This window comes from Halyomorpha halys, unplaced genomic scaffold (assembly GCF_000696795.3).
Source record: "Halyomorpha halys isolate HHAL.00 unplaced genomic scaffold, Hhal_1.1 Scaffold1191.1, whole genome shotgun sequence".
NCBI classification, from domain to species: domain Eukaryota; kingdom Metazoa; phylum Arthropoda; class Insecta; order Hemiptera; family Pentatomidae; genus Halyomorpha; species Halyomorpha halys.
In genome coordinates, this window is record NW_027112192.1 from 137,740 (window position 1) to 161,386 (window position 23,647).

A 23,647-nucleotide genomic window follows, 5' to 3' on the forward strand; every position below is an offset into this window, starting at 1 on the left:
CAGTGAAGAGATTCACCACAGTCGTTCTCAAGAGGTTGAGAGAGGAAGAGAGGGCTAGAAGACGCTAGTAGCATGGAAACGTAAAACCATGCGAAGAAAGCGAGGCGACACTCAGCCATTTCCCTCCATGAAGTAATGCCTAGCGGCGGTCCCGTGGAGAGGAATGAACAGGTGTAGGGCGGTGGTTTTAGAGGGTAAAAATCCCACACACGGATATATATGGGCCTATCCGTGTCTTTTGAAGATTTCCACCGACCCTCGTAAAAAAACAAAGATTTCTTCCAGATTTTAAATATTTCATTAAGTAAATAAACAAAATGAATTGATCTTATCTTTTTACGTGGCGATGACAAAGAAAGTAACTGTGAGTTCATATCTGACTCAATAACTTATAGAAGAATGGAAAATTCACTAATCACTTTATAACAGCAAATATTACAATTGCAGATGGAAAATCCTAAAGGTTTTCTTCTGAAAATTGTATACTCAGATTGTAACTTAATAGGATAAATAAATAAAATATATATTTAATGGGCTGATAAGAGCATTATAATCAGAATGAGGACAGTGAGCAAATAACTGGAGAGTAACCAACATTCATCTAATATTAATACAGACAATTTATAAAATATTCAAGTCTTCCATAGAATAAAGTATTTACTGGAAGATTATTGATTGACCAGGTGTATAGATGAATGGAATATGGTCCGGGTACGGTCAAAAAAACTCAAATAGTAGATAATAATACTATTTTATTGAGCCAACGTTTCGCCCCATGTTGCAGGGCTTCGTCAGGGCTAAAAAAGATACAAACACTATAGTTACAAGAAGGAAAAAAAAAAAAGAAAAAACATAAGTGTAAAATAACAGGGGTATAAAATGTAAAAAAATAAGATATAATAAAAAAATTAAAGGTTGTAAATAGTAAATGAAAAGAAATATTTCTTCTCTTATCTATCTGTTATTATTACCTTTTTCATTTACTATTTACAACCTTTAATTTTTTTATTATATCTTATTTTTTAAAATTTTATACCCCTGTTATTTTACACTTATGTTTTTTCTTTTTTTTCCTTCTTGTAACTATAGTGTTTGTTTCTTTTTTAGCCCTGACAAAGCCCTGCAACGTTCGGCGAAACGTTGGCTCAATAAAATAGTGTAATTATCTACTATTTGAGCTTTTTTGACCGCACCCGGACCATATTCCAATAAAGTATTTAGCAACTAACAATGAAAAACATATGAATATGAAAACTTTTACCTGCTTTTTGAGAAATCAACATATCCGGTCACTTCGTTTATTTGGTTTATAAATGTTGTTCTATGATTTTGTAAGTACTTGTGCAAATTTCCATATCTACAATATTCAACCAAAACTAAAAGCTCTCCTGAAAAATTAAAACTTCATAACAAATTGGTACAATTTCATTTTACATAATTAATGATTGTGGTTGTATAAATTTAATGATTATTCATGTAAAAGTCATTAAATGAGCTGGTAGATTATTCAAATAAAAAATTGAAAACTGATGATATCTTCAAGAAACTTTTAACAGATTGAAAAAGTGAATATTATGATGTCAGGACTATGTGACAGGTGATACAAGAAACTTTGGCATTAGGGGCTGGATGACTTTTAGTCAATTACACATTAAGGGGAAGCATAATGTGGTTTTAAATCAAATAAAGGAACACAGAATCATATTTGTATTTTAATATGTGGTAGGTATCAGAAAGTTATGGAATATAATAGAAAATTTTATCAATGTTTCTTCAAAAATTTAGAAAAAAAATTTATTCTTTTCCATGAAAAGTGCTTTGTAAAACCTTCTGCATTCTAAAATCCAAGCTGCATCTTCTTCAGTTGGCGGATTTTTTCTATTATTTCTTTATATAATCCTTTTGCTTCTAAGTACAGTTCAATTTTCATCAACCAGATCCCATAATTTTCTGCAGCAAGCTTTTTGATGTTGAATACTGTGGCATCCATTGTCCTTTGTGTTTTGATTTTGGCAGTTAGTCATAAATAAAATCACAAAGCTTGCGTATCCATTATTATATGTAAATTACTCTTGTCACTTAACCCTTTACGCACCAAACCATGATCTGCTACCAGTTTGTTATGGAATTTAGGGATGGTTTTATAAACAAAGATAAAGAGTATATGTTTCCGTTAATAGATGCCACGACTGACGGTCTCAAACAAAGGTTTACAGTCAGAGGAGCAGTGTTGCCATCAACAGTTTTATTTATAAATCAAATAATAAAACTTATTTTCTACAACCAATTTTCCACAAAAACTGGAAAAAAAATAGAGAAATATTTTATCAATTCTACTACTTTTCAATGACCTAATGAGTTATTTTCTAAAGTCTTGCCACAAGATAAGAAAACATTTCATAGGAAAATGATTACTAATTCTTGCTTGGGAGCGCAGTAGTAGTGTATTAAGGCATGAGATGGTACTAACTCAAAGGACCCGAGTTCAAATCCGGCTGGGCCAAAAATTGTTTTCTGTTACACTGTAGCCGTGAGTCAATTCCTCTGGGTCCCCCCAGCCTCATAAATAGGGTAACCTTAATTGGGTAAAAATCTGGCTGTCGAGCATGATTCTGACCGAATCACCACCTCGCACAACCGTTAGTCCAGTAACAGTACTTCCTTACAAAGTACTGCATTCCTGACTCTTCACGGGTTGTAGTGGTACAGAGTTTTTTTTATGTATCATGATGATCATTGAAAACCATTGTACTCAACCGGAACCTTAAAATTTCCTGTTGTTAAAGAATCACCCTAATGATATGCTGTCACTGTTAATTTTTTTTTCTTGGAGAAGTTTGTCGGGGGGTGCGGTCAGAAAAGAACAACATAAATAAACAAAACATAATTTATATTTATATTTATGGCATAAAATAAATAAATATGGTTGCGGTCAGCAAAGAACAACATAAATAAACAAAACCATATTTATTTATTTTATGCCATAAATATAAATATAAATTATGTTTTGTTTATTTATGTTGTTCTTTTCTGACCGCACCCCCCGACAAACTTCTCCAAGCATTAATCTACGGTCAACTATCTACACCTCATTAATTTTTTTTTGTTCTAATGTTTCTATCTCTAATGTTCAGAAAACTTCTGGCAATCTGTTAGTGAGCTCTACCGCATTTCATCAAACAGCTTCCTGTTCCCGTTGCTCGAAAAACATTTGCCCAGCTCTTGATGTTCAGAGAAGGAAAGGGTTGACCTGTACCCTGGAAGAGAAACATTCGTTGAAGCGAAAATTTTGGAAAAAGTGAAATAATGAGAATGTGTTCCACTTTATCAATGATAGTTTGTCAAATTTTTCTTTCAAAGTTAAAATTTCAAGATCAAAATTTGCTTTTTATAGATGATTTAACTCCATGCATGGTTACAACAGGTTTGAGTTTAAAAGTTCTTTTTACCATAAAAAAATTCTTGTTAATGCATCACTTATGGTCTAAATAGGGTGGCAAAGAAAATATATAAAGAATTTCCTAAATAAATAGGTTGTATACATCAGAAGCTGTCCGTTTCTTGCTTCAGGTATCCCAAGTGTATGTTGAATTTTTATTTGTATTAATGTGGAAAAGGGGTGTTGAAATTGTGAGACCTGCTTATCAATAAACATGCATATATTATATAAGACCAAGAATAGAATCCCTGAGGTGGCAAATGAGTTAGTGTGTTAATTAATGATAGATTTCAGACAGAGCATTGGGTGGTCTCATATATTAATATTGCTTATCTGTGAAGTCTTCGCCACCGCGGTCACGTCCTCTAGCCGACCAGTTTGAGCGGTAGTGAGAATGGTGAAGACCATGTATCTTTGTCTGGTGTTCGAAAAAAACGTCTCTCTCGATCAGTGGCTGGCCAGCATATCCTAGACTCTGGATGACACGATGGTAGGGGCAGGCCAGGTCCTAGCTTGTATGGTGCATAGTTTGGGGCGGCATTGCAGTTGTGGTGTCTTCAGGTCTTCTGGTATCCGCGCCAAGGGGGGCATCAGAAAATGGTGAGACCCCCGACCCCGACTTTATATAAGATCAAAAAAGCGCCGAAAAATTCGGATTATGTAATCTCGACATAGGTAATGTTTCTAAAAGCACACCATTGTATTACACTCTACATAAGGATGTCCACTGCAGCCTGGAGTTATTAAAATAATGATCTAGAACACATTGAGAAGGAATTTTATTTTAGGGTGACCATTTTCAAAAAAATTAAGAATTCATATTCCAACTTACAGATGAAACACAATTCATATTAAAAGTATATCATATAGTAAATACCAATGATTGTGTAAGATTTTGCATTTATAACAACTTATTCTCGGTTTTTTCCTACTGATATTAAAAAATGTGAAGAAAAAATGTATTATTGAATGTACAAATAGTAGAAAATTGATACTATTATTTAATTTGTAAATATTATTGTAAATAAAACCATAGATGGTAACACTGCTTCAAACCTGGACACTAGGCTTTCATTTGTCTGGGGTCTGTTTGCTGGTGGCATCCATTAGTGCAAAACGTCTTTGTCATAAAAACCCTCCCTGATCCACAATATAAATGAAAATAATAGAAGATGAATATCCCTTGAAGAATATTGAAAATAAAAATAGTAAGGTAATTTATGACAAATATAAGACTGCTTTAAATAATAAAAAATAAATAAATCCAGGCTACAAAAGTTTATAACAGTTTAACAATGTTCTTAATTTGAATAATGCCACCTCTGAACAAATTCTAAATTATTAAGTGGTGACAAGAGATATAGATGTACAGATATAAATCCAGAAATGAATGCAGTTATCCATTTCAACTCATTTATAGAGCGTAACTGAAATACAGCTAGTTTTATTTTTTTCAAATGAATTATGCACCTCATTCATTAATTTTAATTTTTGTTCTTGCTTAATGTTTTTTGAATTTGTACTTTGTTCATAAGAATTGTAAATAAATAAAAGTATATATAGAGTATGTAATCAAATTTGTATTACATAATTTTACATGTTTCAACATTTAATGCATATTTCAACAATTTTATGGCACTTTTTAGAATGTTCCAACATTTTATTCCACGTTTTCAGATTTATACTGAACAAAAAACTGCACTCTACCCGTGACTATTAGTTTCAAATGTTGAATGTGACTTCAAAGGTTTCTTAAAGGCAAACAAATAAATAAAGAGTTCAGAGCATCAAATATTCAGAAATGACACAAAGAATGAAAATACAGAAAGGGAAATTGATGCAGGATTACCCACTGCAAACAAATTCTCTTCTAATCCTCAAAACAAATTAATGGCATCAATAGTAAGTATCTTTGGAAAAGTGATATAACCCAAAAATCAGAAATGGCTTTTTTAAATCTATTAATTTCCTCTGTTGTATTAAAAAATTGTGAGTCTCAAATTTTGACAAGTATATAAAAAATCAGCTGGGGGATTATGAAATGTATTACAATGGGTTGCAGAGAAGTCTAGAAGAGATAGGATACAAAATACATATTCAGTGGTGGGATAGATAAGGTGCATATAACATATAATGTTTATATGGAGATATGTGGTTTCAGTGAGTTTTATTCAATAATATAGGCAAATAATTATAGAAAATAAAAAATAAATACTGTTTACAGAGTCACTTACTATTGTGTACATTTCCTGTGCATGCTCCAAGAAGATTTACTACATTTAGGTGTTGTCCTAAATGAGCCATTATCTTTAATTCAGTTGCCAAAGATTTTACATGAGAAATATCTGATGTTTTTTTTACCATTTTCACAGCAACAGTAACAAGCTCATTATCTTCATGAAGCCCATAGGCTTGCCCTTTTACAACTATTCCGAAAGCACCACTGCCAAGTTGTTTCCCTGAAGAATTTATAAATAAAACAAAAATTTATTTACTACAACTCACTTTACTTGGTAAAATATATCTGTGCTGAAACAAGGGCAAAAGGTAATTCATTTTTTTTTTTTTAATGACTCCAAGGATTGACAGTCTATTATCAATGTTTCACAGAAAATTTTATTTTTTAAAATAATAAATAAATTATTTTAAAATAATTTATATAACTCAATTTCAGCTATATAAAAAAAAAGTGCATACACTTTTTAATTAAAAATGTATTATTTCTAGCATATGTGAAGCTATACATTTTTTACTCTAAGATTTTTGTTTGATTAAAAAAACAGTGGTTTACAGAGGCTCATCCAGAATATTTAACTTTGTATCTCCTAAATCTTTAAATCATCTGTTCCTCTTTGTAAAATTTCCAATGAAAAATATGTAGTTATTCACAAGTAACATTCAATAAAATATATGAACTCGGTAACTTATGTTAAATAGTCAGATAAGACACAGTTACAAAAGACGAGCTGGGATATTTTAATGCAGTAATATCATCCTTGCTATACTGCCTCTAAAGAAAGAAAACAGAGCAAACATAGCCTGCAAAATTGACCACTGTGTCAAGCATTAAATAACTTTAAAATTGAAAGAACTCTTGCTTTATTGAGTTTTAAATTTGATTGAAAAATTAAATTTAAAGTAGAGATAATGATTTGTTTAGCCAAATAACTAAAGAACATTAAATTTTTAAAAATAAAAATGAGTGGCAGAGAAAAAGAGATTGTTCTTGTCCCAAGACACAGACATAACCAACATATTATAACTAACATAATGATAATAATAATAATAATAATAATGCTATTAAAGATCAAGTGATTACCACGAGATCATATAGAAAGCATGTGTTAAAAGATGCAACAACACCAGATAAGTGTCGATTATGCTCAGTAACGCTCGAATCAATCTAACATATCACTGGAGGATATGGAGTGCTGGCTGGTACTGAATGTCAACAATGTGGGCAAAATTTTGCATCAGGTTCTGGCTGTGAAGTACAACCTAATTGAAGATAAGAACCCTTATTACAAGTATCACCCAAATAAACTCCTCCAAAAAGGTTCTCTCAGGCTATATTGGGATGAATCAATTATTACAAACCATACTGTACGCCATAATAAGCCAGACATCCTCCTTATAGACCTAAGAAAAAAGAAAGTGTAGCTTATTGATGTTGGGATCCCCAATGATAATAATATAAGCTCCACTGTGGGAGAAAAACTTAGGAAATACCAGGAATTGGTGATAGAATTTAAAGAAATATATAAATTGGAAGGTGTTACCACTACTCCATTCATAATATCAACGAATGGTCTTATACCAAAATCAACAGTGGCAGGCATGAATGGTCTGGGAGTGCCTATAGACGTACTAAGAGAAGCTCAACAGTCAGTTCTCTTGGAAAATGTTCGCACTATATTTTTAAATATATGAAAAAAATAAATAAATAAAATATTAAGGTGGTTGGACTTCTAGGTCCCCCACCTCAGATATTCAACCCGCAATGGCGAGAAAAAACAGATGATAATAATAATAATAATAATAATAACTCAATACCAAGGACGAGGCAACCACTGTTAGCCACAACTGATACATGGATGATCTTAAGCTATATGCAAAAAACAAACAACAATTACAAAGTATGATTGAAATAGTGTCATCCTATACCAAAGATATAATTATGTCATTTGGACTTGATAAGTGCGCGGTGCTGCATGTGAACAAGGGAAAGGTGGTCGATGCCCAGGACTTGCTGATAAATGAAGATGAGTGCATCAGGGAACAAAAAGCCAAAAAACAATATAAATATATAGGAATACAGCAGCACCTCAAAATAGCTCAAAAGGATGTGAAACAAGAGCTAATAATAAATGCTGAAAATGACATTACAAAAAATATTAGACTCAACTTTCTGGAAAACAAAATCAAGGCCATCAATACTTGGGTCCTACCGGCGCTAAGCTACAGCTTTGGTATAATACAGTGGTCAAATACCCGGTTCTTACAAGAAATAGATCATCTTGTAAGAATGACACTCACGCAAGAGTGGGTCCATCTTCTCACATCATCCAAATCCCGACTTTATTTATCCAGGAAAGAAGGAGGATGATGACTCATAAATATTTAAGAAGCGTGCCACAAGCAAGAATTATCCCTACGTCAATATTTCCATTCAAAAATATACCATTCAAAAACCACTAGTGTTTATCAGGCAATCGTTACAATGGATTATGGTCTGACTAAACTGAACCTGAGCAAAGCGGATGAACCGAAAAGCAAGTCTCTGCATGGGAGATTCTACAGCCAACTAAACGAAGCCTCCATAGACAAAGAAAGATCAGTTTAATGGCCAAAAGCTGGACAAAGGGATTCGTGGTTGCAATTCAAGATCAGGTTATTGCCACCAGATCATATAGGAAGCATGTGCTAAAAGACGCAACAGGATCGGATAAGGGTCGATTATGCTCGGTACCGCTGGAATCAATCCAACACATCACGGGGGGATGTGGAGTGTAGGCTGGTAATGAATATTTACAGAGGCACAACAATGTGGCTGAAATTTTCCATCAGGCACTGGCGATAAAGTACAACTTAATTGAAGATAAGAGCCCATACAACAAGTACCACCCAAATAGACTCCTCCAAAAAGGTCCTCTCAAGCTCTACTGGGATAAATCAATAATTACGGACCATACAGTAGGCCATAATAAACCAGATATCCTCCTTAATGATCTAAGAAAAAAAAAGCAGAACTTATTGATGTCGGAATCTCAAATGATTATAATATAAGCTCAACTGTGGGAGAAAAACTGAGGAAATACTAGGAATTGGCGATAGAATTGAAAGAACTATATCAATTGAAAGGTGTTACCACTACTCCATTCATATTATCCACGAATGGTTTCATACCAAAATCAACAGTGGGAGGTGTGAATGGTTTTGGGGTGCCTTTAGATGTGCTAAGAGAGGCTGAACAGTCGGTTCTCTTAGATACAGCTTAGTGTAAACATTTTTAAATATTTGAAACCAAAAAAAATAAACAAATCAACAAAAATATGAAGGTGGTTAGACTTCTAGGTCCCCCACCTCAGATACTCAACCCGCAATAGCAAGAAATCTGACAATAATAATGATGAAGGCCTAACAAACCCGAAGGTTCGATGCCAATACCACTAAACGCTCTCTGCATACATCCTTCCAGGGATGCCCCTCCAAACCCAATTCTACTAAATCAGTTTTAATGCAATCTTCCCATCTACGTTTCAGTCTACCCCTCGGACGTTCAGTGTTAATTAACAATTTAGGGATCTGCTCATTACTAAGCTCTACAACCTTACAAGTCCATCTTATACGCCTAAATGCTATAACTTGAATTATATTTACTGGGTGTTGGTCCCTTAGTTCAGCGTAGTGTAATCTTCTAAATTCTCCTGTTAATTCATCCTTTTTCGGTCCAAATATTTTGCATAATACTTTATTTTCAAAAATCTTAAGGCGCTGTTCATCCCTTAGTGTAAGAGGCCACGTCTTGCATCCATAAAGAATAGTGGGAAGGATAATAGTTTTGTAAATTCTAATTTTTAAGTTTTTCGATAGAAGGAGCGAGCTAAGCAGTTTTGAAATTGAAAAATAACAAGCATTTTTCACCTTCAACCTAGCTTTTATTTCCTCATCAATTTCATTTTTTCTAGTTACTGTAAAACCTAAATACTTACACCTATTTACCAGTTCAAACGTATTTCCTCCTAAATCTATATCACCAAAATTGCTCCTGTTTCTACTGCCAATCATGTTTTTTGTTTTATCCATATTTATTTCAAAACCTAGTTCCTTACTGGAGTTTATTAATGTGGTTATATTTAGTTCTATAGTTTCTTTGTCCTCATCCAATAGTACCAAATCATCAGCATACCCAAGCACCGGTATTTTATCACCCAAAGTTAAACCCTTTTCAGTATTCATCACACTTTTAATGATGTACTCTAGTGCTAGATTAAATAAGATAGGTGATAAAGAATCACCTTGTTTTAAACCCAACCGGACCTGGAATTTCTCAGAATAATGATAACCGATTCGTACATTATTAAACGTTTCGGTCATACACATCTGTACAAGATTCACTAACTTCTTTGGTATTCCCTGTTCAATCAAAATATTATACAGCTTCTGGGGTCAAAAGAATCATAAGCCTTTTGTAAATCTATATAAAGCTGATGAACTACCCCATTGTATTCCAACTTTTTCTGCAAGATTTGCTGTAATAAAAAAATTTAAACAATTTCGTCTAAAACCACATTGGTAGTCTCCGATAATTTCTTCAGCGTATTCTGTGATTTGACTAGTTAAGATCAGCATAAATATTTTATAACATACAGGAAGGAGTGAGATTCATCAATAGTTATTACCATCCGTCGTCGACCCCTTTTTGTGAACAGGAATGAGTAGAGACTCCTTCCCAAATAACTAACATAAGAATTTAAAATAAATACATAAGCACAAAATATACAATGTGTCCACTGAACATGTTCAAAGCCCTACCCTGTACAATTTTTGGAATTTATATTTGATTTGTACTGGGTCATAACAATGTCATGTGGTCTATCTTTTGAGGGTGTTATTAATTGTCTAACTTTCTTTATTTCTTCTCTAACGCACCTAACCCTGAAATTTTTACTGGGATGAGGTTTTTCTGCGTGTTCCTATTGTAATGATAATTAGGTACACTCTTTATTAGTCAAAACAAAATTTTTTTACTTGAACACAAAACAATACATTCACAATTATTATCAACAGAAATATTCAGTTTTTTTTTTTACACACCTAGTTCTTCATTATTAATTGTTAGTAATTGATCATATGGCAAGAGGTTTCAAATGGGTTTGCCACTAAAACAAATGTAAAATAATGAAGCATTAAATGAATTATAAATAAAAATAGATTTAAAAGAAATATACTAGAGAAATAAAAATGTTGATAATAATTACGACAATGGCAAACCCATTTCAAACAGTCTCTTTGCTAATATCGACTATTGCCGCTGAAGACATTAATAATCTTGCCACCACAAGGTAACTTTTTCTAAATTCATACTTTTTTGATTCAACGTATCCTCAAAAAAATGTGTCAATGTTTCTGTTCTGCCTAAATTTTAGGCCTTTATCAGGGATAAAAAAAAAACGAGAAAGTAACCATGAATAAGAAACAAAACAAGATAACAGCTGTAAACAAAAAACAAAACGAGATAACAGCCATAGATAAAAAACAAAAACAGTATAACTAGAAAGTTAAAAAAACTAAAAATAATACTGTAATAAGGTAATTTATAATACAGGAATGGTAAGGATTAGAGTATTACTCATGCTGTGAACATCACTGTGATATGTCTTTCTCTCTTCATCTAGTTACTAGCAAAAATTCTAAGGAAAATTGATATGCATTCGCAATTCACATCAGGCTAAACCTTGTGAAATATTGTGGCCCTTGACAGTCCAATTTTTCTGGGGGAAAATAGCGAGAAAATCGTGAATATTGAAGATATTGGTTGCTTAGTACAGATGGACTGGAGTGGGGATTTGTTTAGCTGAGTGCTTTATTTGTAAGTGGCTGCATAAACAAACTAACTATTACCGTGTTATTACTATTAGTTACCTCTCCAAGTCCTTTAAACTCCATTCATGTTTTTTTTTTTTTTTAATCATCAAGATTGTGATTTATAAGAGCTGCAATAAATCAATTTCGAGAGAAGATAAAATGAAAATTTCATGTATAAATTGTTTAAATATATATCATAATAAATGTACCAAACTTGAAAGCTCAGACCCAGATATTATTAAAAAATGGACGTGTGCTGAACGTGAATCAGGGTCCAGCACATTAAAAGGTAATGAACCCAGCACAATGAGTCATTTCTTAAATCCTTCCTATCACTGAGTAGCTTATTGTTTTTCGTATTTTTCCATATGTTTTTTCTTGTGATATTAGACAAATGTACCCTCAAATAAGTTTTTTCCTCCTCATCATAATTTTCATCTCATTTACTGGCAAGACAGCTCTGATCAGCCGTTGTGCTTATATAAGCTTACTACTGTCACTTTTCGAATCGGTCCATCTGCCTTCTAGGCCATTCACATCCTTCAACAGTTAGCTAAGGATGAGGGTTGCAAATATCCCTGGATTGATTACTGAGGCTCTGCTCCGCAACACCTTTATTGATGATCATCTGTCTGGTTGTAATACTCTAGAATAAGCCATATCACTTAAAGGTGACCTTCAAAGTCTCTTGTCTCTCAGAGGTTTTGAGCTGAAAATTTTCACCTAGCTCAATCAATCTCATAATTTTATGATCACATGCTTGCATATCGATTTATTTAAACATTTCGAATTTCTAACATATTGGGGTCCCTATATCTGTTTTCGGAGGTGCTGAAAATGAATATGAAATCTATTTTGTGATCGATTTATCTTAACGATTCGGATTCTTCCTACAACCTCCGAAATACAGTCTTCCTCCTCTTGAACTCACAATGCAAATAAATAAAAAATGATAATTTGAGAGAGAGAATTGATATAACATAAGTGAGCAATCGATTAGCGAGGAATAGTGAAAAGCGAGAAGTTGAATTTTCGCATTTAACGATTTATTTAAATTAAAATCGGGTTGGAGGACCAATTAAGTTTGGCACTGAATGAACTGTAAGATTTTAGAGGAAATTATTGCTAATTTAAGTTAGTAGATAGAAGGGGGTTTTAGTAAAAAGGAATATATTACGTATTTTTAAAACTTACCTTTAAAGTGAGGTCACCATACCTTAAGCTGCATAGCTGGGATGAAAAATAAAGGTTGGAAGGAGGAAGGAAGGAATAAAAAGGGGACATTTTCCAGCAGCTGACGAGAGAGATGGTTTTTGGCGAGGGACACAGTAGAGACTGTAGCAAAGCCCGGCGGCGGAAGGTCAAACTAAGATAAGCGAGAGAGGGTGAGAAGCAGAAATAGCGACAAATGGTGGGAAACTTGATTTGAAAAACAAACACTTTGTATTACCCAACAATGGATGGAGAACTGCAGAGCAGAGCTCTATATAACCTTGTACAACACAACAATGTAAGAGTTGAGTGGGTGCCAAGACACTCTAGCATAACAGGCAATGAATCAGTAGCTAAGTTGGCTAAGAATGGCTTTAAAAGTAATACACCATCAGAACCCATCCTTGTAGCTTTGCAAAAAAGAAGGATTAAGGTGGCTTATGGTGCAAAATATTAACCAACACTGAAAAAATAAAAGAGAGCTACACCCCAAGCTGTTTCTAGAATGATCCTGTGAAGAGAGTAGCAAACAAAATGTTTTTTTTAATAGACAGTCATTTTAAAGAAAGTTACAGGGATATATACATCCATAAGTAGATTTTGTCATACTGAGGATGAAACAGCTCAGAATATCATCTGCTGGTGAGACAGGTTTGAGATTTATGGTGTTTAGTATTGATGACTGACCCTAGGCAGTGTAAGCTAATAAATCCACTGTTGAAATTCATCAAATTAACAAACTTATATTCTAAACATCCAAACAATAGGGCACACAATAGGCTTGAAGAAGACTGTGGTGTATGTGGCATAAAAAAAAAAAAAAAAAACTATGAAAGTGAGGTATATGATGACTTCTTGATGGAAACCAGAAGCAGATTAAAGTAAATTGATGAAGAGATAAAAGTAAATGAATCAAAACAGAGGGATAAAAGTAATATAAAAGAAAAGAAGGGTCAATATCGAATGAAACTTAAGATTCTCAGTTTTGTAGAAGACATAGCAGACCTTGGAAGAAAACAAGAGTCTATAGACACCCCCAGAAAGACTGATATATAAAAAAATTAGCCAAAGTAAAACAAAAAACATGTAGGAAACCTGATGGATAAGATCAGTGTGGATGATCGAATGTCTACAAGATGATATAGACTTTCATAGTTTATTAAAATCTATGCTAGCAAGCAATAAAACTTGCATACATATATTCAGCCAAAGGCTCGTTGACTTTTTGTACTTTATGTTAACACATACATTTTAATTAATTAATTCAAACAAAAAGTATAAGCACCACTACTACAAACGAAAAAATATATAGAAAATTATTAAATGGATTTCTTACCCAATTTTAATTTGTCTCTAGGGAACTCCCATTTTTTATCATATGGTAATAAATCAGCTTGCTCTCCAATATCAATGTTTGGATCAATAGCTTCAACTTGTCCTTCCGAAAAGTTATATAAACCAACCGAAATAAGCTCTCTTCTTTTTTTTTGCTCCTTTTTATACTTCATGCAATATATTGCCAATACAGTTACAGAGATTAATATTCCAATTGTTAAAACAATCAGAATCCACAATAAAATTTTGGATTGCACAACAAGGCCTCCTATAATGTACATAAAAATAATAACAATAACAAAATAACCACTTAATATAAACATTTAATTTTTATTCTTCAACAATTCAGTTCAATAGAACATAAATCATAATCTTTTTATCCTATGACAATAGTTACAAATATATAGTTTGTACTTAAATGATTTTTAGAATTTTTTTTTTTTTTTTATGATTTTTTAGTAAGTAACTCATCAATTTTAATTTTTAAAAAATTAAGAAATAATATATCATACTTATTTTCAATGTATATTCAGCACTAACATTTCCAGCACTATTTGATGCTATACATCTGTAAATTCCGGTATCCTCTAAACTAGCATAGGTTATACGTAATGTACGATTTCTATTTTCAAGTTTTACCCGATCATTTTTAGTTTCAAGAATCTGATTATCCTATAAAAAGAATATACAACAATAAAAATAATGAGATTGGCATAAGAGTTATTGTGACATTTAAAGAGGTGATTTCTGAAACATGAACAAAAATATACTGAGTGTCAGTGTGTATTAGTTTTTCTAGAGTAAATAAACCTCCTTTTGTATTTCCATCCTCCATGGGACTGTTGCTAGGCACTAGGTACCTCATGAAGGAGACTGCCTCTTAATTGCTCCTTTCATGAAAACTATTGATCTTTGATCTTGTCTGCAGGAGAAATGAGACAAATTTCTGGACAGCAACCAAATGTACATTGGTGTCCAATATTTGGCTTAACAAGCCATAAACCTAACTCTGTTTTAATGTTTACAACTTCATTAAAAAGGAGGCAAACTACATAACAAATTAAAATAATAATACTGGAAGATTATTGATTAACCGTGTGTATAGATGAATGGAATATGGTCTGGGTGCGGTAAAAAAAAAAACTCAAATAGTAGAATTATACTATTTTATTGAGCCAACGTTTCGCCCCATGTTGCAGGGCTTCGTCAGGGCTAAAAAAGATACAAACACTATAGTTACAAAAAGAAAAAATATATATAAAAATATAACAGGGGTATAAAATGTAAAAACGTAAGATATAATAAGAAAAATTAATTAATGTATAAAAATTAAAGTAACAGATAGATAAGAGAAGAAATATTTCTTTTCATTTACTATTTACAACCTTTAATTTTTTTATTATATCTTATTTTTTTACATTTTATACCCCTGTTATTTTACACTTATGTTTTTTCTTTTTTTTTCCTTCTTGTAACTATAGTGTTTGTATCTTTTTTAGCCCTGGCGAAGCCATGTAATGTGGGGCGAAACGTTGGCTCAATAAAATAGTATAATTCTACTATTTGAGTTTTTTTTTACCGCACCCAGACCATATTCCATTCATCATAAAATAATAATACAATTAATTTCAACAAAGAAAAGAAAGATTGTTAAATAACTGTGATTTGAATCAACTAAGGACTTTGATGATACTTTTGTGAAAAAGTAAAACAAAATAAAGACACATTTTGTATGCTAAATTGATGAATTTAGGTATGAGAAATTAGGTATAAAAAAGTAATTAGTATAATAACAGGCATAAGTTCGATCGACTCATACAAAACTGGTTGGAGAGATGATTCTCAATTTGTTTAAAGAATAAAGAAAGGATTCAAGATTGTCAACACTGGAGTTAAAGATAGGTTTTACTATCAATACATTTTTAAAGTTTAATTTCAATAAAAAAAAAAAAGTAATCATTATGACAATATGAACATCATCAATTGTGAAAAATGTATCCTTACTTTGCCAGAAACAGCTATTGAAGTTAGTGAAAACACTTTCTATCATAAAAAAAACTGTCAGAATGTTCCCCATCATCTGATTTAAAAAAATGTGAAATGATCGGTGTTGGGGCGAGGGGTGTTTCGTGTATGAAAACCGACCTCTTCCCCAGAGGGAAATGTTTGCTGGTTCGAGATAAAATAAAACAAAAAAAAAAAAAAGGAGGACCTGAAATAAATATCACATACAAGAAAAATAATAGTAGAGAAAATGAAATAATAAAAAAAATAACTTTCGAAGTAATATACAGATTTAATCAATTAAATTATAAACAAATAAATGAACTGTTATGTTGTTACAAAAAAGGATAATCACTCCATTATAACTGAGATCAAATTTGCTGAATGTATAATATAATATACAGTTGTTAATTTCAATAAAGACATTAAAAAAAAATCTGTAGAAACTTAGATCAGAAAAAATGTGAGCAAGTTAACAGGGAAGAATAGAAAAAGATCTGTGATTACTCAGTAAGATATTAAGATAAGTATTATTTGAGATTTATTGAGGAATAACTCAATGATTCTTTAATATCATCTGACTAAGAACTATCAGAAAGTAACTAAATATTTTCTTGTTTAGAGGAAAGTGATGTTAGGGCCCAGAATAAATGTAGAAAATCATCACACATCCTTCCTACAGTTCAGACTTGTGGCACAGTGAGAAAATTAGACCAGAAGGCGATTCAGCTCAGATGGGCCCATGCAATCAGGAAATTGCAGCGGTTCAACAAAATGAAAACTTGATCCCCCACTATGGTGTTACAATAGGGTTATATCCAGTAGATAACCTCCCCTTGTGTCAGAAATTACCTAGAAGGGGGCCATAAAAAAAAAAAAAAAAAAAAGCTTCAACTCTGACAAGGAGGTGAACATGAGGTTCAAATGGATATGACGGGAAACTGGTATGACATGGAAATACAAAAGCTGTTACATTTTCTAAGATGCATTGATTGAAGAGGTGAATGTTTGGAAAAATAGACCAATGTTCAACCTTTAGGACCATCTGTAGCTGAGGGAGTTGAGGCATAGGTCTTTGCAACCTGGGAACAGCAGCGGCACCGGTTCGAATCTGGCCTGGGGGAGTCGATGGCAGTCCCACACAATGAAAAAATCCCTCATCATGGTGTTGGATTAGCGTGGTACCTTGAAGATGACCATCCCCATCCCCCCGTATGTTAGTAATGACCAGGAAGGGGTTGATAAAAAAAAAATGTTCAACCTTTAAAATTATGTTAATGTAATATAAAAATAAAAAGAATTGTGTATTTCTAAAAAAATATGAGATCTTACATTTGTTATTTCCCTTGTAGATAATGTACATGATCAAGTATTAGTGATGTATTGTAAATGTTGTCAAAAAACTATAATAACCTTATCAGAGAAACATAAAAAATTACCTTGTACCAAATGACTTCAGGCTCAGGAATACCAGAAACAGAACAGTTCCAACTAATAAATTTTCCTGCATCAATGGTAATTTTTGAGCCATTCTTGCTTGAAAAGAATGTAAATGCTGGAGCTTCCCTGTCTAAAACTAAAAGTTTGAATTCCTTTTCTCTATACACACTAGGCCTTAATGTTTTTACTCTACAAATATAGTTCCCTGATTTACCAGAGTTGACATCTGATAAATGCAAAAATGTCTGGTGTGAAAAAAGAGTATCATTTGTGGTTATAGATATCCCAACACCTGAAAATATCACTTCATTAATTATGGTAGTTTATTTCAAACTAATAACTATCATATCATCTTAAATATTCCCTTGTAGAGAAGCATAAATTGGCTGAAATACCTCAAAATGAGAAGCTTATAAATATAAGATTGTTATTAACTTTCAAGTTCAGAGGGTACCATTATTTAATACCTTAAAGTAATAAATACTACTAACCAATCAACTAATTATTTTATGAAAAGTTAGAAACAAGCGAATTCATCAATTCTGTAATAAATAATTTAGGCTTTAAAATAGTTTATGTGAACAGGAAAAAATAGAATCAGAATAAGTCCAGAAATGATGATGGGGAAATTATTCCTATTTTGGTAGATTATAAATAGAAAAACATCACTAATAGCGAGAATAAACTCATTTAATGATGCACAAGAAAACATCAGATGATTAATAACTGTTTGTAACATTCATATGGGATTCCTGTTGTAGAAAATAAGTTTTATTATAAGTAATTGATTTGTAAATATTACTGTAAATAAAACAGTAGATGGCAACACTGCTTCTCTAACTGGGCATGAGGTCAATCGACCTTTTGTTAGAGGATCAGTCGGCAGTAGGCGTCTGTTTATGCAACACACTCTTTGTCTTTTTTGTTATAAAACCCTCCCTAAATTTCACAACAATTCCTGGGAGTGATAAAAAGAATAAAAATGCTGATAATTAATTAAACAACTTTAACACCAACCTTCATAATTTGATATGACAATGCTATTAGTTCGAGTTTATTCATCCTAGGACTGAACAGCCATCAGCCAATAGGTTTACAGTATCCACTTTTTTTAACATTGACTTCACTGTCTATGTTTTGCTAAATGTTTAGCATGATTATGTTAAACAGAATTCTCAGTCGGCTTTAAGGCAGCATTTTGTGAAGATACAAAACATCTTTCTTGAAGTCGGACATCTCTTGGTATATTCTTTCAAGCCAAACCATTTCTTGTGGTGCCTTACCCACAGAAATCACCTTTTCCTTCATTATGGGAATGGTAACAGTTCATCAAAACAGTTCCATTAAAAAATGGAACCACCAGAGTACATACCGACAATACTGGTAATAGATCTTCTGTTATAATATCTCTTCCAAGATCTACATCCAAGTAACAAGTCAGATACCTTTTCTCCTTTTTTATTCCAAGATCTTAAGTAACTTTAAGGTAATAAGGAATATTCACTTCATAATTACTACCTCATTTGCTGATGGATTATCTTATGATCTTAATGTGACTCTGAGAGTGTAGGTTCTTTCAGGCCTAGTTGACACAATTAGGAACATCAATGACAAAACAACTTGTTTAAAAGAAAAATTTGATACATTTCTTTAAGATTGTGCATTCTGCACAATGCTTTTAAGGATTGGAGTACTCACTGCTTTACTATTATCCATTTAAATTTTTTCTTTAAAAGAAAATATATTTCTCAAAAATTTTATCCTTTTCTTTGCTTGAATCCTAGCACAACTAGATCATTGAAACAACAGGTTTGTTAGATTTGATGTATTTTTTAAATGATATTAAGTGTTTTGAAATGAAAGCTTGTGCTTCCCCCACTATTTACTAACACGTAAACTTTTTTGAAAGTCATTATCTGATTTATTTTAATTATTTCATTTATATGAATTAAAGCATTTTTTTGTGTGTCATGCTTAAAATGATTTAATTTTCATAAACAAATATTGTATAATGGAACACAGAAACACACCTAAACTGCATAGACATACACATTTATTGATTACATATTGCACAACCTTGATTCCAAGTAGGAGTACATAAATTATTCTTGATTTCATTTCTGGTAAAAAAATTCTTTCAAAATAAAAGATTTAATATATTTGTTGTAATTCTAAAACAAAAAAAAAGAAGAATATAATCATCAAAAGTCATCTACTACTTACTTGGAGCATTCACTAAAACTTGCCCCCCCTCATGATCTTTTTCACTTTTGTATATCCAGTCAATTTCTCCATGAAACTCATAGTTAGATGCACCACATCCTAGTAATATGCTATCAGAACTAAAAACACGGTGTCTTGGACCCCAAATATCAAACCCATTATTCACATCAGATACACGGAATTGCATTGAATCTTCTTTCTGCCCAAGATCATTTTTCGCCAAACAAGTAATGATGCCAGATTCACTCGCATACCACTTTACTGTTGAAACCCACTTTACATGATTTATACTTATTAATGGTTCCGAGTCCTGAAAAAAATATTGTAAACTATAATATAAAATATTAATAGGAAAAAAGATTCCATAATAAAAAGTGGTAAACTTAGAAAAATACATATTTTTCAGAAAAACATATAACTAGATTTTATAAATAAAAATTAAATTACACAGTTTTGTGGAGTAGTTATGATCATGATTTGAGTAATGGTAGGAAGGGTGTCCAATATAAAACAGTTTAAATACTTCTCAAGACCAAACAGATAATCTAATCAAAACATGCTCAAGGAAAAAGTCTTTAGTCTATATCTATAGTTTCACCAACTGCTATGGCTTTTTTACTTTGAAAGACTATTATTATCATAATAAAGTAATATGTGGCTACTCTTTATTTACTATAAAGCTGCATATAACTCAGCCATCAGGAAGGAATTATACCATGCAATGAGAGAAATGGACAGTATACATTCACTTTGTATGCTTGATATACAAGGGAAATTTTGTAAAAACATTGTTAGTAGTTATAAACAATAAAGTGTTGTTCTTACTAACATGTGTGTGTTGATGTCCTAAGATTGATCAAAAACATTGAAATTTGTTTATTTTGGCCTTCCTTACAACAAATATTGAAGAGAAAGGACCTATCTTCTAGACTAAAAAATAAATGGAATATGGTCTGGGTGTGGTCAAATTAAACTCAAATAGTAATATTTTTGTATTATAAAAATAGTATAACTAACTCTAAAAATAGTACAAAAATATTTTGTATATTTGAGTTTGATTTGACCGCACCCAGACCATATTATAATTACTAATACACACGGTCAATCAGCAATCTTCCAATATCTTCTAGACTAGTTCTGTAACAGATAGACTTCTCCAAGCAACCACTCTAGGGCTAAACAGATCTCAATTAGTTCTTAGTAATCCTCATTATACTAAATATTAAAATGGGTCCATAACCTGGTGGAGCACAGCTATTGCAGTGATACCAATAAGTAGTACCTTCACTAGACGTTTTCATTATTATTTTTATTTTTCAGGAATAAACACACTTTTAATGCGTGTATCATTAGAAATGATGATCGGTGTATTAGTAGAAACAATATTTATTATTTAAGTTACAATGTTTACCACCAAATTACACAACGAAATATAAACAAATATTAAAACCTTTTTTTAGCCAAAAAGCAAGCACATAATTGAATCATTGAGACATGAGTCTCCTCAAAACCATTTTTTCCGCAACTTTACAGAAGGCACTCGTCAGTGCCACTGGACGATAGATGTCAAAAGAATTGTATGGTTTACTTTTTTTAATAATTGGTATGACCTGTGATTTCCTCCAAAGGTCTGGGATGTATCCTCTTTCCCATGTTAAATTAATGAACTTTAGTATCACTTTTTTGGCATTTGACCATATGTGCTTGAGGAACTCTGGGTGTATGCCATCTATACCAGGTGCCTTTCCGCTTTTTGTGTCCTCTAGGGCTAGTGTCAATTCGCTCATAGAGAATGGCTCATTAATTTCACTCTTTGCTTCCTTGTTCCAGGTTATGCGAGGTATTTTATGCTTGGGCTTGAAATCGCTAGTTTGAGCAAAAATCTTGCAAAATTTTTTGGCAATATCATCCTGCCTAGTTAATACTTTTAAACCATCTATCATAGGTTCGTTGGCATCAGTACTATCCCTGTCGATCCTAGATAAGAACTTATATGCTTTAGTTCCATCTTTTCTAAAATCCACGTTTTCGAGGAATTTTCTATATACTTCCCTTTTCGAAGTTATAATGCGTCTTTTAAGGATACCGCTCTTCTGTCATAAGATTACACGATCTTTTTGGGAACCACTTGTTTTTGCTGCCCTACGAGCCACATTTCTTTCCACCTTCATCTCTTCAAGCTCATCCGTCCAAAAAGGGGTATACCTTTTAATTTTACCTCTCGGTATAAATTTAATGGCACATTTGAGTATTTGGTCCTTTAGTTGCTTGTATATGTGATCTATGCTGCCGTTGAGCAATTGCTCAGTGTTTTCCACATCGGACTGTCGTTGGTAATCTTCCGATTTGGCTTTGAAATTCCATCTCGGAAAGCATGGTTCTCTTTGCTTTTTATACAATTTGTCTTCTTTAACCTCAAGTAAGAGGATGGTATGTCCAGAAGATCCCGGAGCCTGGTATAATTTAAGACTTAATTTATTTTCCAGCCTCGGATGACTAAGTACAAGATCTGGATGCGTTTGCTGCCCATTGTAGGTAAAAAAAGTCGGCTCTTTATCAGCATTCTCGATGTACACCACTGGTCCGCTATCTATGAAATTTTCTACTATGCTCCTTGTTGTATCGGAGCTTTTATACCCCCATCTAGGCGAATGAGCATTGAAATCTCCCATAACCAGTGTCTGATTGTCCCATAGATTCTCAAGCCAGCTGAGATCACACTTATTTCTGGGGGGATTGTAGATAAAATAAAAATTCAACCTTTTGTTGTCGACAGTAATCTGTACTTGGATAGCTTCGTGTTTATCATCTACATTCATTTCATGCATTATATTTACTTTAGTAGTATATTGAGTCTTTACGCCTATCACAATACCAGATGCGATCTGCCCTGACCGTTTTAGCGATGTTACTTTATATCCAGGAAGCTGGTAATATTGTATGTCTTCAGTCGATTTTCCAGCCTCCGCAATGGCGAAGATGTCAATTTCATTTTTAGAAATGAATACTTTTAATTCTGTATATTTGTCCTGGGTTAATCCTCCGGGATTCCAAAAAATAGATTTAATATTAATACCAGATTTGTTGGAGCCTTTAAAAAACCTTTGCTTGCCTATTGGGCAATTTCTGTTGCATTTGTCGCTAGTTTACGGGCTGTTTGGCGACAGCTGTTGATCGTTTGGATTACGCAGGGGGCACCACGAGCAGGCGATCAACTTCACCCCCCCCCCATGTCTGCACTATACAAAAACAAGAAGGGCTTATCACAGCGTCAAGGAGGATTCATGAAGGATAGAGATACTATAGAGAATATAGCTTGCCTTTCCCAGGCAATTAAGGGTGGATTTCAAAAATATCAAAGTACGCTGGCTGTCTTTATTGATTTCAGATCAGCATTTGACCGAGTATGGAGAGATAAGCTAATACTCAAATTAGCCCTTATGAAAATTGATGGAAAATTGATAGGCTGGATCAAATCATTCCTTTCCCAACGGCATATTTCTGTGAGGTATAGGGCAAAGACATCAGGATTCAAGGATTCAAGCAAGTAAAACAGGGACTCCCTCAAGGAGCAGTACTGAGTCCAATGCTATTTTATATTATGATTAATGACGTCATTGATACATTGATGGAGAAATCACCCGGTACTGAAGTGTTACTGTATGCTGACGACTTGATAATCTGGGGGACCAGCAGTAGGATCGGTGCTCTTGAAAAGTGGGCCAACGATACCTTAAAGGTTCTGAAGAGCTGGGCAGAAGAAAATGAAATGATTATCAATACGCAGAAGACAGTATACCAACTACTTACCCTTTGTACAAAGCAGCATGAGCTCCGAGTGAATCTTGATAATCAGGCTATCAGCAGGACTCATGAAGCGAAATATCTAGGACTGATCCTGGATGA

General features: G+C 32.9%; 1 protein-coding gene across 2 annotated transcripts in view; it reads right to left on the bottom strand.

The window, feature by feature from the left end:
* LOC106688748 (vascular endothelial growth factor receptor 1) overlaps positions 1 to 23,647 on the bottom strand; it is a 199,842-nt gene that overhangs the window by 120,855 nt on the left and 55,340 nt on the right. For both annotated transcript variants that reach the window (XM_067050193.1, XM_067050194.1), the window contains exons 6-11: positions 19,742 to 20,051; positions 17,518 to 17,810; positions 14,587 to 14,746; positions 14,076 to 14,342; positions 5,674 to 5,898; positions 1,262 to 1,388 (exon numbers count right to left, since the gene is read on the bottom strand). In XM_067050193.1, coding sequence (XP_066906294.1) covers positions 1,262 to 1,388; positions 5,674 to 5,898; positions 14,076 to 14,342; positions 14,587 to 14,746; positions 17,518 to 17,810; positions 19,742 to 20,051 — 1,382 coding nt within the window. The remainder of the gene's footprint in view (positions 1 to 1,261; positions 1,389 to 5,673; positions 5,899 to 14,075; positions 14,343 to 14,586; positions 14,747 to 17,517; positions 17,811 to 19,741; positions 20,052 to 23,647) is intronic.